Source organism: Otolemur garnettii, unplaced genomic scaffold (assembly GCF_000181295.1).
Source record: "Otolemur garnettii isolate 467f Iridium unplaced genomic scaffold, OtoGar3 scaffold00042, whole genome shotgun sequence".
NCBI classification, from domain to species: domain Eukaryota; kingdom Metazoa; phylum Chordata; class Mammalia; order Primates; family Galagidae; genus Otolemur; species Otolemur garnettii.
In genome coordinates, this window is record NW_003852437.1 from 1,253,576 (window position 1) to 1,267,586 (window position 14,011).

The window sequence follows — 14,011 nt, forward strand, 5'->3', positions numbered from 1 at the left end:
TGTGTCTGTCTCTATTTTTCATATTACGTGGCTGGATACTTTCCAGACAGCCCTCGTATGTTTTAAAGTAATGTTGTGGTTTTCTTTTAAAATGCAAATATGTACAATCAGCTGGAAATTTACTATTGCAACTATTTAAAGTAATGATTAAGAACTTTTAGATGGAGTAGGGCTGTTGGTGTGGCCTCCATTGTTCTGGATCTAAGTTGCCATGAGGGGTGATGGAGGCCGTGGTCGTAGTGGGCGCTTTGGTTCCAGAGGAGGCCCAGGAGGAGGGTTCGGGCCCTTTGTACCACATACCCCATTTGATTTCTATTTGGGAGAAACGGCCTTCCCCCGGCTGAAGCCAGCTCCTGATGAAACTTCCTTCAGTGAGGCCTTGCTGGAGAGGAATTAGGACCTTGCTCCCAATTCTGCTGAACAGGCCTCTATTCTTTCTCTGGTTACAAAAATAAACAATGTGATTGACAATTTGATTGTGGCTCCAGGAACCTTTGAAGTGCAAATTGAAGAAGTCCGACAGGTAGGATCATATGAAAAGGGAACAGTGACAACAGGGCACAATGTGGCTGACCTGGTGGTCATGCTAAAGATCCTGCTGACATTGGAAGCTCTTGCTGCCCTGGGGAACAAGGTCGTGGGAAGCCTAAGACCACAGGATCCTTCTGAAGTTTTGACCATGCTGATCAATGAAACTGGCTTTGAAATCAGTTCTGATGCTACGGTGAAGATTCTCATTACAACAGTGCCACCCAATCTCCAAAAACTGGACCCAGAACTTTATTTGGATATAGAGGTGTTACAGAGTGCCTTAGCAGCCATCTGACAGGCCAGTTGGTTTGAGGAAAATGCTTCTCTGTCTACAAAGTTCTTATCTGACTGCTGAAGGACTTGAGGATTCATTTTCCTGGCTTTGAGCCCCTCACACCCTGGACCCTACTGGGTCACCACTCTGTGATGAACAACCCCACTCGATGGCCCTTGGCCCTAAATGTGGCATGCAGGTGTTGCTTACAGATCCTGGCTGCAGGACTATTCCTGCCAGGTTCTGTGGGTATCCCTGACCTCCGTGAGAGTGGCAACCTCAGAGTACACACAGTCATGACCCTGGAACAGCAGGACATGGTCTGCGACACAGCTCAGACTCTGGTCCAAATCCTCTCACATGGTGGCTTTAGGAAGATCCTTGGCCAGAAGGGTGATGCCAGCTATCTGGCTTCTGAAATATCTACTTGGCCTGGAGTGATTGTGACACCCTCAGAAAAGACTTATGAGAAGCCACCAGAGAAGGAAGGAGAGGAAGAGGAGGAGAATACAGAAGAACCACCTCTTCCAGGAGAACAGGAGGAAAGCATGGAGACCCAGCAGTGACCTCCACCCCGTTCCCTACCCCAGGGGAAGACTGGAGCCTACGCTAGCTGCTCCTGGGCTTTATATGGTGGCATTTCTGTGGGATAGGGCAGACCACAGAAGGAAAATTAGGAGGGAGTTTCATGCTATTGATATTGGCTTAATAGCCCTAAGTCTCACATGGCCTGTGCCATCCGTTTAATGAAGCAGGACACCACCATTTCGAGTCCCCAACTCCTGAAAACCTCAGCCAGTAGTTTTTTTGAAGTGTTATAAACTATTACTGTCCAGAATTTTTTTTCTAAGAAAAACAAAGTCCTTCTTAGTGGGGCGCTTGGTCTTGTTTGTCCTTGGCGTGTGGCACCTTTTGCTTTGCATACTGTTAAATAACAGTGATGCTTGAGTCTTTAACTATAAACAGTTAACATCACAACTTGAAGCTGTACTTGAATTAAAGCGGACTCCTGGAACCATTTCACCGGAAAAAAAAAGAACTTTCAGATGGCAGTTTAAAAATGTAGAAGGGGTGGGAGGCTTCAGACAGGTAGATTCCTTGAGCTGAGGAGCTGGAGACCAGCCTGAGCAAGAGTGAGATCCCATTTCTACTAAAAGAAACAGAAACAGAAAAAAAAAAAAAAAAAGAAAAACTAGCCAGGCGTCATGGTGGGCACCTGTAGTCCCCACTTCTTGGGATGCTGAGGCAAGAGATTGCTTAAGCCCAAGAGTTCTAGGTTGCTGTGAGCTATGATGATGCCACAGCATTCTACCCACAGTGACAGAGTAAGACTCTGTCTTGAAAAATAATAAATAAAAAATAATAATAAAAATGTACAAAGGAATCCTTAAATTTTTATTATTATTTGGGGGGGATGTGAGCAGAAATGATTGATGGCCTTTAGTAGAAAGAATCCAAGGACAGGCTGAATAAGCATAGAAAAGGTCAGAAAGAGAGATGGTGCCTCCTTTGTTGGTACCACCACTGGCCCAATTTAGTTCCAAATCAAGCCTAATTGTACTGAAAGGGAGCTTGAATGGCCTGACATGAGTTGGGCTCTGCTAGGAGGAGAAAACCACTCCAAATGTGGACAGTGCAGATCTCCCGAGGGAAATACAGAGTATAGATATCCAAGTAGAGGACTATGGACTGGCCAGGAAAGGACAGCATCGGCACCCTGCAAACATGTTCAAGGGGAAGCTACAGTGTAGTGGTGGAATAAACCCTGGTATGGGGCAGAGCACAGGAGTTCCAGTACAGAGTCCTGAGCTCAGAAGGAAAGACAGCTTTGTCACAGCAGGAGCAGAGAGGAAAGACTAGATGAGAATTCTGGGCTGGGGTTAAGAGGTGCCAGTGAGCCCCACTGGATGGTTTCCTAATTCTAAGTGAGGAAGAGAATCACTCAGGGTGAGAGTCCGGTGGACCAGGAGTTTGGGAGCACAAGAAATTATTTTCTTGTACTTTTTAAATAGACATTTGTGTTTTTAACATGGTCTAACATCCCTAGCACATGGAAGACATTCCATTATAATCCATGTAACTACCTCCTCTGGCTTTTTCTCTCCCTGGTCTGAGTCAGTTTTCCCACTACTTCCCACAGCCTTTGTGCACTTCTTTTTTATGGCCCCAACTATATTTGTTACCCAAGTTTTGGGCACAGTCCATGGAGAATGAATGAGGTGAATTCCAATCAGATTAGTCTTAACTACTATGGCTCTTACACAAGTAACCTGGGATCCTTCCACCTCAAAGTGAAACCCAGCGTGATTAGATCTTCAGGTGCTAAGTGTACAGAGGTGGCATCTAAATTCCTTGCTCAGCGTTCCTCTCCAAGGTAGCAGGTAGCGTTGAATGGGGCGCTGTATTAGGAGTTGGAATGCTTCCAAATAAGGTTGCTCATGCTCCCCATGAGTGGTGCAGACCTGCATCTGAGTATCTATCTCATTTCTCTCTTAAACATACACAAAGTCCTGGGGAGTACTATGTACATAGTTTGGTCTGAGAGGGTCCTCATAGGTGAGAGCAAAGGTAGTTATTCTAAGGCCCCCAAAATGAGTTACAGTATGTGGTTAAAGAAGGACTACCAACCTCCTTCTCTTTTCTTTAATCCAATTTATAAATTCCAGGTGAATCCAATGTAGGTATCCAGCTATGAAGAGATGTTAGAATAGGGCGGCACCTGTGGCTCAGAGGAGTAAGGCGCCAGCCCCATATGGCAGAGGTGGCGGGTTCAAATCCAGCCCTGGCCAAAACTGCAAAAAAAAAAAAAAAAAAAAAAAAGAGATGTTAGAATAAATATTGCTTGAGGTTTCTTAGAAATAATAAGAAAATAATCTCTTTGAATCAATCCATTGAATCTTAGGTGTTAGCTTGAAAGAAATAGACGAGGTTTATAGTCAGTTCTTTAAAATCAAGCAGTAGTTAGGATGAATCCCCACTCTAAAATTACACAAAATAACCCTATTTACAAAATGGACTGGAAGAGTAGGGATTTAAAAACGAAGCCTTCAAAAGTGGGTTTAAAATAATCTGTTTCAAAACTTAAAACACATGTAAAGTTTAATACAGTTATTTTCATCTTCAATGATCAAAGGGTATTCGTAAGAATTTTTTTTATAACAACAAAAGGTTAGACTTTATTTCATAGTGTACTGGACCTAAACACAAAACCTGCATAATAGCATACTGTGTAGCCTTTGAGAGAACAGAATGTCGACATGGAAGGGTCTATAAGATGTAATTTATAAGCAAAGTTGAGTTAGCATGCTACTATTTCTTTATGGAAAGAGACATATGCAATTATGTTTCTTAATACCTAAGAGTCTTTCTGAAAAAAGGCCAGTGCTGATGCTAACAGTTGCCTTAGTGAGAGAAATGAGGTGGCTGAGAAGGGAGGGTGATGTTTTGTATTGTCTCAAGGGCACATACAGGGTATTACCTACTCAAAATTGTGATGGCTAGCACCCTCCTCCACCAATTAAAAACTTACCCTTGTATCAGCTGTGGTACACCAACGTAGAAAACACATTTTGTCAAGTTGATTAATTTTTAGAATATCCAGACCTATGTATTTCTCCCCTTTCTCTCTCTCTCTCAGTGAAAGATGTGGGTTGTGTTACCATTTAACCGTATGATATTGAACAAGTCAACTACCTGTGTGGACTCAGATTCTTCACTTGAAAACAGTAAGTTTAGACTAAAGGGCTTGGCGCCTGTGGCTCAAGTGGCTAAGGCCCCAGCCACATACACCTAAGGTGGCGGGTTCGAATCCAGCCCGGGCCCGCCAAACGATGACAGCTGCAACCAAAAAATAGCCAGGCATTGTGGTGGGTGCCTGTGGTCCCAGCTACTTGGGAGGCTGAGGCAGGAGACTCGCTTGAGCCCAGGAGTTGGAGGTTGCTGTGAGCTGTGATGTCATGGCACTCTACCCAGGGGGACAGCTTGAGGCTCTGTCTCCAAAAAAAAAAAAAAAAAAAAAAGTTTAGACTAAAGATGACTTCTAAAAATCTCTTCCTGGTCTCTTTCTGGTTATATGACTTAATTATGCATATCTGAAAAAAAGATGTATAAATTGACAAAGAGAATCTGGGTGCATTCAGAGGGTTATATTTTGGTGATGTGGCAGAAATAATTATATATAACTATTTTCCCAGTATAGTTCATCCTTTGACCTCACTATAAATTCCCTTTAATTTCTACTCCATTTATTTGTTTGGTCTCTTACTCAAGAAGCAACAGAAGAGGCATATTCAGCTGAAGGAATTTATTTACTTTCTTTTCTAGGTACATAGATGACAGAATTATAGACAAGTTTTGATACATAGGGAAACCCTTCTGTCCATCTTTCTTTTTGCTAAATGAATCATCACAATAATTTGTACAATTTTTAAAACAATACACAGCTTTCTCGGGCTGAAGCAATTGCAAGAACATATTGGTACTGGTATATTACAGCTACTTACAATGTTTAAGAACAGCAATGGAGAAAAATAAGTTATTTAAATATTGATTTCATATACAGAAAGTGCAATGTTGTTAGTTGTTATATAACTTGCTCGATAGTTTCTTTTCTCTATCAATGTCAAATCAAAGATCATTTGGACTCAGACTATTATCTGTTTTTCTGAAAATAACACAGTACACTCGTGCAGCGGCGACTTGGCCAGGTGACCTCTTGCTGCAGCTGTGAAAGCTAACTTTACTGTATCAAGAACCAATTTCCAATAGACTATTCGTTTCCAATTTCACTCACACCTTGGTTCAGGACAGAGAAAAGGGCCTCTGACTAAGGCAAGGCCTTTTAAAGATGTCTGTTTCCTGGTTATGTGGGAATGTAAATACTCCTTGGAGCCGGCTGCTTCCTTCCTTCCAGCCAGCTGTGAAGTTAAAAACTATACACAATGTTCTGTGTAGCTACCTGAGCCAAACTGCCTTTCCAGGTTTCTTTTGTGCTTTCCAAAGACAACAATGTTCACTGTCACTCAAAATTCTGTACCCAATACCACTGAGTAAAACCGGCTATTGCTGAAGCCAGCCACCTGCTTAACAACGTCCACAGGTGGCCCCGAACCGCCTCGGTCAAATGTCACACACAAACATTCAGGCTTTTCTCAGACCCAATGAAAAGTTTAAAGCAAAAGAAGACCAAACAAACACTAAAGATATAGTAAAAAAAAAATATATATATTTTTAAACCACAAAAATAAAGTCAACGCTACACCCTCAGACCCCCTCAGATTAGACATTCCCACTGAAAATTATTCATGGTCCCTGAATTTGATTTTCTTTGCAAAGGCATTGATTTCCAAAGAATAAAGATAAAAAAAAATAGGGTTTGGCATTGTCAAGAACGCCAGAAAGTTGCCTTTTCTGGGGTTACTTTTACCTAAATGGAAACCCTACGCCGAGGATGAACTACAGGTGGGAAACCTACACACGATTTCTCCTCCACCTGTTACCTTGTACGTGACTTTTGTGTAGGCTTTTTGCTCAGCTGAAATAATGAGCAGAATCTCATCAGAACGTCAAGCAAGATATTCAGAAAGCAGGGAGGGAAGCCTGCTTCACAGCCCCGGTCTCCACCACAGCGTGTGAAATCTGCTGACTACTCTCGTTTTAGGAGAACCCTAAGCCTCACGACATTTCAAACGGGCCAGGCCACAACCCAAGAGGACAAAAACTGAGTTGTTTTTAAGAGTTCAATAGAAATTTGGCAGCTTTACCTTTCCGTTCTACGTTTCCGCAACTTCTTCACATGGCATCTTATAGAAGGTGAATATTATTGAAGAAACATACATTATTTTTTTAAAAAAATGCATACCACAGCATGGGAAAAGAAAACCCCACATCACCTGAGAATGTCCTTTCCCTTAGAAATATGGATCCAGAGATAAAGCACATACTCCACATGGCTTTGTAATGAATGAAATCACTTCCCCCAGCCCCTGGGAAATCGTTTGTTTTAATAAGTAGGTAAAATATTACAGAACTTTGACCAAGGCCCTGTGTTCAAGGTATTTCTAGTATAACTGATCACGTTTGTGTTTAAAATAGTGCCCACGATAAGACTGAAGAAACTCATTTTGTTTTAAGCAAGGGAAACCTTAATAGTTTTATTGTATAAATTTGCTGATAGAAAATCTGACACTAACCTAAAGGAAAAAAGAATGTGTTGAAATAGGTTGGAAAACAAATGAAATACGAAAACACTTAACACATGGCTAATGTGGTTTGTCTGGCTCCACAAGGAACCTTTGTTTGAATTAAAAGAAGTGTCTAAATAAGAATAACAGTATCTTAATTATAAAACTGAAAAAGCTTTTTAAAAACATGTTATAAACTACTTCCCTTTGTAAGCACGTCTTTCTGAAATATACAGTCTTACAGTGACTCTTTGCAAAGGTGATCCGTTGGCTGATGACTGAATTTGGGAACGGGAAAGGTCAAGGTTCCAAGTCAACACTGCAGCATAATGACCCACATGGTAACAATACTAACCGATTAGAATCAAAGGCGAGTACCACACACACACACACACACACACGATACCTTTGTGAATTTCTGATAGCTTTTTCCTAGATCTGTAGTTAGTTTAAAAACCAAAAGCCAACATGAAATGTGTGCCTGACAAACACCCCTACGAAATAAGCCATGTTAGAATGGGATCAGTAGAAAAGCCTTCTTCTTCAGATGTGAGGTGGCAGTCTAAGCTGAAGATCTGGAACTATGGTTACAGGGTTGTGGACACTAGTTAGATAACTGCTTAAAAGCTTAGATTAAGGCAAATAAAAGCTGATTGCTAGAAAGCAATTATTAAAATGTCTCTTGTTTATCTAAAGAAGAATAGGACTTTTTTCTTTCCTGGTGCAGCCAGATGTTCTAACATTTGAACAAATGAGCATGGTCAATAGTGTACAATAATTCCCGAGTCTGTTCCTTTGGCCTAGCTAAGCCCATCTGGCCCTCGGGTGTCCTCGGGGTGACGGACAGAAGGGCAAGGGCACTATCACAATGGAACAGGCTGTCCTCCCTCTTCCCAGCCTCTGCCAGGGCACATAGACAGACTAGAGGCACAGCGTTTGTGACCAGCTGGCATCTTCTGCATTCTGAAAAATAAAAATAAGTGCTTGTCTTTTCTTTGAAGGTCAAAGAGAATCGCACTAATTTCCTTGAGGGGGCTTTTCTGGAGGAGAGGGTCCTCAGTCCTGTGCCAAGTTTCTGCGCTCTGTTTGGCCGCACGCTGGGCCTCTTTTCTGGATCTGGTCTGCGCGTCCAGAGATGGGGGAATTGCATCAGCATCGTAAGCACAGTGAAAGGTGGCTCTTGTCCAGGCAGGGCCTGGCTACATGGCCTCGGGGCCTGGCGGCAGTTTGAAGAGTCTGGCTGCGGACAGGAGCTTTCGTATGTGTCTCTCCTCTGTGATGCCGGCCTCCTGAAGGCAAGTGTGGGACAGAGAAGGCACTTGGCTCAGTGTGCTGACCCCCGCTGCAGAGAGGGGGCTGCTGTACATGGGCAGACCGATGGAAACGAGCCAATCCGACAGGGACGAAATGCAGCCAGGAGAGACAGGCTTTCTGCAGATTTCCGTGAGTCCACCACTGGGGATCTGGATCAAGAAAGCAAATAAAGAAAACAGTATTACAGGAACCCTACGTGTGTCATCGGAGGGTTACTCCTCAGAGGCTTAAAAGGGACAGTATTGAAATGCTGCATTGCTAGGTTATTATCAGAGAGTGATTATGTCATGAATGCCAAAGACCCAGAGTAGCATGAAGAATTCTTAAAGTTGAGACAAATCTTCAAAGAAGTGGTGTTTAGAATTAAATCAAACCTAAACATGTCCACATCTCCAGACTAAGCATTTCTTTATTTCATACGTATGTATATAAACATACACACATACACACTGTTATCTTCCTATGATACGCTTTTCCACACGAGACCTAAGGTGGTTTGAAGAGCTGCATCTGTCACCTGTGTGGTATTATGAAAAGGGACACGCAAAGGGGAGGGTTTTTATAAAGTAGATTTTTTTTTTGTAGTTTTTGGCTGGGGGCGAGTTTGAACCTGCCACCTCCAGCATATGAGGCCAGCGTCCTACTCCTTTGAGCCACAGGCTCTCTCCTAAAGTAGATTTTCTACTATGTTTTGAATCTACATTAAAAATCAGAAAATTAAATATTTAGTCAATATAATTACAAAGAATTTAAAATACAAAAACACGCATTGGCCAGGACAGGGAAAAGGATGTTTAACTTTGAACACTGAGTACAGAAAGAGATTTACCTTTCAGAAAGGTGATTTGCTAACAGGTGTGAAAATGCTTGAGGTTCTATGCAATTTTGATGGAGCAAACCCTCTTCAAAAATATTTACACATCCTTTGAAATTAACCTCGGAAGTCAATGGAGATATATTAATAGAAAAGGCCCATTTCAAAACTGTGAGATTAGCTTAAGGGGATGGTACATTCATCTACTAGAACACTGAAATACAGTAGTCTCTGCTTATCCATGGTTTCACTTTCTGTGGTCTAAAAACATTAAGTGGAAAACTCTAGACATAAACAATTCTGAGCGGCATGGTGAAATGTCACACAGTCCAGCTGCATCCCACCTGGGATGTGAATCCTCCCTTTGTCCGGCAGGTACGTGCCACCTACACTCCCTGTCCCTCAGTTACTTAGTTGCCATCTCAATTACCAGGTCAACGCTCAGTGCACTGCAGTGCTTGTGTTCAATACAGCCTTGTTTGATTTCATAAATGGCCCCAAAGTACAAGCATAGTGATGCTGGCAATTTGGACATGCCAAAGAGAAGTCCAAAAGTGCTTCTTTTAAGTGAAAAGGTGTGTGGATTCTTGACTTAAGGGAAGGGGGAAAAAGAATTAGATGTTGAGGTTGCTAAGATCTATGGTAAGAACAAAATTTTCCATCCGTGAAATTGTGAAGAAAGAAAAAGAAATAGGTGCATAGTATACAGAAGGTACCAAAAAATGTATACATATTTCAAGAAAGGACAACACTGTCCTAAATTGTAATTGTCAAGTCATGTTTGACTTCTGCAATTGTAAGAGGTGCTCAATTGTGACTTGTATTTGTCCTTTGTTCCTGGTCTATACTGAGCAGTACAATTTTAATACAGTTTTTTTCCTTTCTTAGAATGTGTATTCATTTTTTTGGTACTGTCTGTATACAGGGTTTAGTACTATCTAAGGGCCCAAGTAATCCATTGAAGATTTCAGAACATATACCTTATGGAGAGTACTGGGACCAGGGGGACTCCTTTACTGATAATATAAAATAATTTTTTATTAACAGAGAGACAAGAGTTATCATCTAGTAACTGAAAACAATCTGGTTCTAAAACTGTACACTGACTATCGGACATGTGCAAAGAAATAACGAGACAGTTTTTTACCAGACTAGTGTGTGTTTACAGTATACAATATGATGGTTTGATTTACATATATGTTGTGGAATGGCTAAATCAAGCTATTGACATACACTTTACCTCACATACCTTATCGAGGTTTTTTGGGTTTTTTTTGGCAAGAACACTTCAAATGTTTCTTAGCAATTTTCAAGTCTATAATACAGTCGAAACTCTGTAAGTTGACCACCCAAGGGACTGTAACAAACTGGTCAACATAAGGTAGTGGCTGACATAAGGAGCTGGGCCTACTGCACTGATACGTACATATAGTGCATGTCTGGTCTGTGAAAAGTAGGTCAACTGAAGGAGGTGGCCAGTGGTCAACTATGCAGGTTCTACTGCATATGGCCATTATACCGTAGATCTCTTGGAGTTATTCCTCCTCACTAAAATTTTGAGTCCTTTAGACAGGTTTTCTAAAAGTTCTTTGCCGTGCTGGGAATATGGACGATTTTATTTTTTGTTTGGTTTGTTTTGCTTTCTCCCTTTCCAAAACTGTATTTTCAAAATGTTCTTGGCTGACCAGCCAGTCCTTCCTCCCCAGGTGTCTCCTGTCTACAGCTGCAATGAGCCCTGGCCTCCTTGGCAGCTGCCAGCGTGCCCATCCTGAGCTCCGCCACTAACTGGACGTCAGCAGCCTGAGGCGTGCGGGCTGCTTACCGCCATGCGGTGCTGCTTCCGAAGCAGCTTCACCCGAATCTGGTCCAAGGTGGTGGCGATGTCCCTCTCGGGCTGATCCAAGTCCTCTGCATATCTCTGTACCAGTGCTTCGGGAATCCCACAACGTCCATGCTGCCAGGGGAGAAGAAAAATGTGGCATCAAAGGTAGTGAGGAGTTTTTATTCTTTAAGTTACACCAAACATAAGGCAGGATAAGACATTTAGCTACTGGAAAGTAGCACCAAAAGTTTTCATTTGAAATGAATATATTTCCTTTATTGTCAGGAGGGAAGCTTTAACGACTTTATCTTCCAAGTACTGATGAGCTCTAGGTTCTAATCATTTTCCCTGCAAAGGACAGCTGCCCTACATTAAAAGCAACCAAGCAAAAGCATCATAATTAAGGCAGAACACTATGGTCTTATTATTTTTCAGGCCAATGCCTTTACCTCACTCAACCTGATTATACAACTCCCTGGATGTTACTGAGGACGGCCTTCTAAACTGCAGGACAGAACAACAGACTTCTCCTCTACAGATACCTATCTACTGTTTGTGCTTCCTCTATTAGTTATACCACCATGTCACAAGCCCAGCTTTTACTGGAGAGTAGAATTCTCATTGCTTCGTGCTGTAAAGGGGTTTGCTTATTCAAGAAATATCAGTGAGGGTGGGAGAGGAGGAGAAGGGGGATCTTATTCTAAGGCATTCATGGTCATTAGAATTCTATAACAAGGACTCTCAGAAATGCAACATAACAAAACGTGGATTTCCAGAAGCAAAATATAGACAATCTATTATCACTGATCTGTCTTCAAAGGCATTTGGTATTGGGAGATCTTATGTATTTTCTTCAAATGAGAAATAATTTCTCATTATGAATCTAAATGTTTTTGGTGATTTATATTAACCCCCACCCCCAGTTATCCACAGAGATGACTGTCATCATAATTGTTATGATTGAATAGGGTTCTACGATTTTCAATTTTCACATTTATTTTATTTGGTTCTAGTAATCCTTCTAAGAGGTAGTCATGGAGGTTATTTTTAACCTCAGTTTACATAAGGTTACGTTACATAATCTCATACATGTTGAGACACGGACACCTGAACCCAGGTCTCTCTTGTCCACTGGACAGTCCCTTTCAGAAGCCAGTTCTGGCACTGATCATTTGCCCCGCAAAGGATAGCCGCCCCAAATTAAAAGCAACCAAGCAAAAGCAAAAGAAAATTCAGGGACTGTATTTGCATTTAACATGGGGACCCGAAGTGCGTCATCAGAATGCTGTTGTCCTGGCAGTAGACAGAAGCCACTGTGTGTAGTTCATTCTGCACCAGCGAACAGCCCGTGCTGCTGGGCCGGCATGGGGAGAGCTGTGGGGCTCATCTCTCCCAGCCATCTAACTTACAAACATGGGCCCAGGGGCACTTGATACCTTATCAGAATAGGGCTCCTCGGTGAGGTCTATGCCTTCAGCATGTAGCTTGTTTTCAGTGAGCATTTCCAGGTCCACTCCCCGGGCACAGGAGACCTTCCTGGTCAAGGCTGGGCCCAGCTTCACACCATGCTCCTGCAGGCTGGTGCTCTCCGGGAGCTCTGCGAGCCACGGGGGTGGTCTTGTGCTTGGTGGGCTGCCAGGCTCCTGTGCTGAGGAAGGCCTTGCGGCTGGTGCTGGTGGACAGTCACTGGGGCTGGTGGGGCTGGCAAGGCTGCCCTTTTTCGCTGGCAGGCAGGGTGCATCGGGACTGGGGAGGGTCCCACCAGGGCCCATAGGAGCAGGGTGTAGTCCATTGGCAAGGCGTTCTCTGCTCTTTTTGGCAGGAACAGGTGGAGGCTGTGAAGGATTTTTTGGCTGTGTTCTGGCCTCAGGGCCCCTCTGCTCAGCCTCTACCCCTTCTTTGGTGCTGGGGGGATGGTATGTTCCTTCCAAATCATGTCCTTTTCTGTGACCCTCAAGAGGTACACTCAGGAAAGTGTGTTTAACTCCGGAAGGTTGAGCATCATAGCTTCTGGGCAAACAGTGAGGAGGTGACGAGGCTGCTATTGAGCCCTCCAGTTTCCTAGTGGTCGTTTTCTGAGGTTCAGAAAATCTCTTGCTTTGGGTCAGTAGCAATGCATTGTCGACAGCAGAATCTCGTGCAGGAGGCTGGACCTTCGTGGCAGAGGTGCTTGTCTTCTGTGGCACTTCAGGTACAATCTGAGGGGAGGGTCCGGTCACCTCACTAGGCACATCCTGTTCGGCACCAGGCTCGCCTTGAAGGTCATCCAGGGAATGCGAACGGGGCCAACTCTCCACAGGCTGGGGGTCCTCCAGGGTCTCACAGCTCCGGCAGATAGAAACCGGGAGGCTTCTGCGGTTTTTAGTCAAACCAGTCACACCTGGCGGGTCACAGCCCCTGGATGTGTCCGGGCGGAGGCCACCGCCCAGCCTGCCCTCCTCGCCTCCCTGCTTCAGGGCGCCCACTGACTTCGTTAAAGGCAACGTCGGGTAGTTCCCCAGCTGGCTCCTCTTGAAAGGCTTTAAGCTGCACTCGGCTGACGACTTGGCAGACAGGAGGCTAGTTTTCCGGGTCTTGCCTGTGAGACAAGGGAATATTTTACAATCGAATTTTAAGAGTGAGTGAATCAAATTGGCGCAGAAAGGTGAGCCAACATAACTGGAATCTCCACCTCTCATATCCTATTGTTGAATTATCACCAGCGACATAAAATCATCTTTTTCTGACATAAAATGATAGAAGCTTATTATGGTTCCAATTTTATTTTTAGAAAGAATTCTTAGTCCTATTAAAGGACTCCCGAAGACTAAAATGAATTGGCTTATGGGGAAAAGAAATATGCCGTGTCAGGCAATAAAATAAATCTAGGCCCAATGTCCATTCCTAGCCGCGGTCGCTGTGGAAGGAGGGTGATTTGGTCCATACCCCAAGAAGCAGCCAGATTAATGGGACTTCTGTTTGATGAGCATAACTTCCCACAGTCAGAACAGGAGAGTTGAGGTGTGACTGAGAAATGGAGGTGGCACAACTACAACAGGGACTTTACCCAGCAAACACAATGATGTAACCTAATC

General features: G+C 43.3%; 1 protein-coding gene and 1 pseudogene across 4 annotated transcripts in view; one reads left to right on the forward strand and one right to left on the reverse strand.

Moving 5' to 3' along the window:
• The first annotated feature begins 211 nt into the window (after positions 1-211).
• On the forward strand, positions 212-1,371 carry LOC100957526 (annotated as a pseudogene). Its single transcript, XR_153668.2, has one exon. The product of XR_153668.2 is annotated as an interleukin enhancer-binding factor 2 pseudogene (transcript).
• Positions 1,372-5,089: 3,718 nt separating this feature from the next.
• Positions 5,090-14,011, reverse strand: part of SASH1 (SAM and SH3 domain containing 1) — a 179,110-nt gene continuing 170,188 nt past the window's right edge. For all 3 annotated transcript variants that reach the window (XM_003790260.3, XM_023513494.1, XM_023513492.1), the window contains 3 exons: positions 12,374-13,515; positions 10,938-11,069; positions 5,090-8,450 (listed from right to left, as the gene is read on the reverse strand). In XM_003790260.3, the coding sequence (XP_003790308.2) occupies positions 8,187-8,450; positions 10,938-11,069; positions 12,374-13,515 (1,538 nt within the window). In that variant the 3' untranslated portion in view covers positions 5,090-8,186. The remainder of the gene's footprint in view (positions 8,451-10,937; positions 11,070-12,373; positions 13,516-14,011) is intronic.